Source organism: Austrofundulus limnaeus, unplaced genomic scaffold (genome assembly GCF_001266775.1).
Source record: "Austrofundulus limnaeus strain Quisiro unplaced genomic scaffold, Austrofundulus_limnaeus-1.0 Scaffold1048, whole genome shotgun sequence".
In the NCBI taxonomy this organism is placed as follows: domain Eukaryota; kingdom Metazoa; phylum Chordata; class Actinopteri; order Cyprinodontiformes; family Rivulidae; genus Austrofundulus; species Austrofundulus limnaeus.
The window spans coordinates 11,288-14,790 of record NW_013953450.1 but is presented as its reverse complement, the minus strand read 5'-3'; the positions used below and the strand labels follow the sequence as shown (position 1 = coordinate 14,790).

Genomic DNA, 3,503 nt, shown 5'->3' with positions numbered 1-3,503 from the left:
GTTAATAAACAGATAATTGGTTTAGTTAATAAACAGATAATTGGTTTAGTTAATAAACAGATAATTGGTTTAGTTAACAAACAGATAATTGGTTTAATTAATAATCAAATAATTGTTTTAATTAATTAACAGGTGCGATAAAGATGCCAGGGTAGAAGGTCTGGTTTCTGGGCAGCTGACGGGTCCAGTATGGTTTATCTGGGATTGAATTTTAAATTTCTGATCTTATTTTAAAATAAAACTTTTGCTGTAAAAACTGGATCCAGCAGTTTAAAGGTGCATTCACACTCATAAGGTCTAGTTTTTTTTTTTTAAAGTTTTTCTTCACATTAGCTGAGAATTGACCTGGGATCAATAATCAGAAACAAAGTGTAAACGCAGCTTTAGGAATTTTCTTCTCTGGAAATGGATTTTCTAGAAAACTCCGTATCCGTCAGCGTGGCGCGCCGCCACAGCAAACGCAGGGTAACCTTCGAAGGTGGTGTAGGCGGCCATGTCCTGACCCAGAGAGACCGCCTGCTTCAGCTGGGAGGTGACCGCCGAGGACGCCGGGCTCGCCAGAGCGTAGCCTGCAGAAACAACCTGTTATCTCACAGAATATGTCAGCATAGTTTCATCTGGAAGGCTGTTAGTGGCTCGCTGAGAGAAGAGTTAGTTTTTCTGGGTACGAACCTTCACATACCTGGAAAGGCCACTGAGGCCACGGCGGCGGCGGCAGCACAGCTGGCGTCAGCAGCGACGCCCTCTGTCTGCAGGCCGAGGATCTGCAGCGTGTGTTCGGCTGCGTGGACTTTCGCTTCTTCTACTGACACGCACAGTTTGGCTGGAGTGAAGGGATGTCTGCAGAGACGCATCAAACAGAGGTGGATCAGAACCATCCAACGTCTTTAAACCAAACAACTGGTTCAGGAAAAATAAACCCTCCTGCTGGTCTTGGGTCAAAATATGTCTGTTTAAAAACTGAGGCCTCCTGGTTTAAACCCAGGAAATTACTTCAACTCTAACTGGGACACATTAAGTAAAGATTACTGTGGACACTTTTTGTTATAAAAGGTTTATCCACTGACAGAAGGATTAGACCAGTAAAAACCAGTGGAAGCGGTCCAAACTCACGCTGATGGGTGCTGAGAGGCCAGAGCTGGAATGGTGATCTTGTAGAGAAACAGCTGCCTCTGGTCTGGACTGATGGCAGAGTGGAGCTGATAGACGGGTTGTCCCCAGTTATTCTTCTGACACAGCTCCTCCAGAACCTGAAACAGTTCAGGTCCAAACGGTTTTACACCACCACCAAGCAGAACCTCAGGTCCAAACCCTCAAAGGTTCTTTAACAAAAGGTAATGTCTGAGATTTAAACACTCAGTCAAGGGTTTGTCTGGTCCTCAGGTGAGACGTGTCACCTGTTCTAGTCTCAGGTGAACCATAATTACCTGGTCTAGTCTGAGTTGAGACATGTTACCTGGTCTAGTCTCAGGTGAACCATAATTACCTGATCTAGTCTCAGATGAGACATATTACCTGGTCTAGTCTCAGGTGAACCTTAATTACCTGGTCTAGTCTCAGTTGAGACATTACCTGGTCTAGTCTCAGTTGAGACATTACCTGGTCTAGTCTCAGTTGAGACATTACCTGGTCTAGTCTCAGGTGAACCATATTATCTGGTCTAGTCTGAGTTGAGACATGTTACCTGGTCTAGTCTGAGTTGAGACATATTACCTGGTCTAGTCTGAGTTGAGACATGTTACCTGGTCTAGTCTCAGGTGAACCATATTACCTGGTCTAGTCTCAGTTGGGACATGTTACCTGGTCTAGTCTCAGTTGGGACATGTTACCTGGTCTAGTCTCAGGCAAGACATTACCTGGTCTAGTCTCAGGTGAGACATATTACCTGGTCNAGTTGGGACATGTTACCTGGTCTAGTCTCAGGCAAGACATTACCTGGTCTAGTCTCAGGTGAGACATATTACCTGGTCTAGTCTCAGTTGGGACACGTTACCTGGTCTAGTCTCAGTTGAGACATATTACCTGGTCTAGTCTGAGTTGAGAAATGTTACCTGGTCTAGTCTCAGGTGAGACATTACCTAGTCTAGTCTCAGGTGAGACATATTACCTGGTCTAGTCTCAGGTGAGACATATTACCTGGTCTATCTCAGGTTAGACATATTATCTGGTCTATGGTCAAGTGTTACCTGGCCTGGCCTCAGGTGAGTTGTGTTTTTCATTTGGTCTCAGGTAAGTCACGTTACCTGTGTTGCTGGTTTGATGCCGGTGGTTTTCAGGCTCATGGCAGCAGGGTTCATCGGTGTCAGCTCCATCCCGGGCAGAAGGTCGTACAGTTTCTCCTCAGCCTGTTTATTCAATTTCAGACCATAGGAGGCGCCGCTACTGCGTCCTACAGCTCCGCCCCCAGCTGCGTAGGCCAGGTAGCCCCGCCCACCCAGCCCTCGCACCCCTGCCGCCCCTACAGGTACAGTCATGTAAATTTCTACAGGAGATTGAAAAGGCAGTGAATCAATCAATCAAATCATCAGAAATTAGCGGGAGAGAACAATCAAAGTCACACAATTAATCAATTAGAGTGACATCAGGTAACCATGGTAACAGCATCTCTGCACTGCAGGATTGTTTATCATTTTTTTCTTAAGTTGATTTTTTCTATTAAACTACTTTGATTCATTTGATTCTGATAAAATGTCTGATTTTTGCTTAAACCACAGTTTTTATGTTCAGAAGATTCATGAAAGTCAAAGCATCAGATGAACCCATGGTTTCATAAGCCCCGCCCCTCACTGATACACCTGGCACAGGTAAACCTTACATATTTGGAAGTCACCGCTGGATTCAAATTATTATGATTGTGTTCTTGAACTTCAACTGAGGCTGAGCTGTGGCGGACAGTCTGTATTTAGGGGAGGGGCTTAAGAAACTATTTCACCTTCAGAAATCTGATTACATTCAAAACAAGAGATGACAGAGTTCATCTTCTGTAGGTCATGTGATCAGGTCATGTGATCGGGTCATGTGATCGGGTCATGTGATCAGGACGCGTGATCAGGTCACATGATCAGGTCATGTGATCAGGTCACATGACCAGGTCATGTGATCAGGTCATGTGATTAGGTCGCGTGATCAGGTCATGTGATCAGGACGCGTGATCAGGTCACATGATCAGGTCATGTGATCAGGTCACATGACTAGGTCATGTGATCAGGTCATGTGATTAGGTCGCGTGATCAGGTCGCTTGAACAGGTCGCGTGATCAGGTCGCGTGATCGGGTCACGTGATCAGGTCATGTGATCAGGTCACATGACCAGGTCATGTGATCAGGACACGTGATCAGGTCACGTGATCAGGTCATGTGATCAGGTCACATGACCAGGTCATGTGATCAGGACGCAGATCAGGTCACGTGATCAGGTCGCTTGAACAGGTCGCGTGATCAGGTCACGTGATCGGGTCACGCAATTGGGTCACGTGATCAGGTCACGTGATCAGGTCATGTGAT

General features: G+C 45.7%; 1 protein-coding gene and 1 long non-coding RNA gene across 2 annotated transcripts; both read right to left on the bottom strand.

Moving 5' to 3' along the window:
• Positions 1 to 317: 317 nt before the first annotated feature.
• Positions 318 to 3,350, bottom strand: LOC106533920 (APOBEC1 complementation factor). The gene is made up of 4 exons (XM_014030387.1): positions 2,244 to 3,350; positions 1,114 to 1,250; positions 683 to 840; positions 318 to 569 (listed from the first exon to the last, which is right to left on the bottom strand). Exons 1-4 carry the CDS (start codon positions 2,472 to 2,474, stop codon positions 415 to 417), a joined length of 681 nt encoding a protein of 226 aa, XP_013885841.1. The 5' UTR covers positions 2,475 to 3,350; the 3' UTR covers positions 318 to 414.
• LOC106533921 (uncharacterized) lies at positions 1,259 to 2,230 on the bottom strand. Its single transcript, XR_001312302.1, has 3 exons — positions 1,965 to 2,230; positions 1,627 to 1,885; positions 1,259 to 1,572 (listed from the first exon to the last, which is right to left on the bottom strand). It is a non-coding gene; the product is annotated as an uncharacterized LOC106533921 (long non-coding RNA).
• Positions 3,351 to 3,503: the final 153 nt, after the last annotated feature.

Bases quoted from the DNA above. Each gene is read 5' to 3' on its own strand.
- LOC106533920 (XM_014030387.1), bottom strand. From the start codon at position 2,474: ATGACTGTACCTGTAGGGGCGGCAGGGGTGCGAGGGCTGGGTGGGCGG. The intron at 1,251-2,243 runs GTAACGTGACTT...GAACTGTTTCAG, and splicing joins GCATCAAACCAGCAACACAG to GTTCTGGAGGAGCTGTGTCA. The intron at 841-1,113 runs GTGAGTTTGGAC...GCGTCTCTGCAG, and splicing joins GCCTCTCAGCACCCATCAGC to ACATCCCTTCACTCCAGCCA.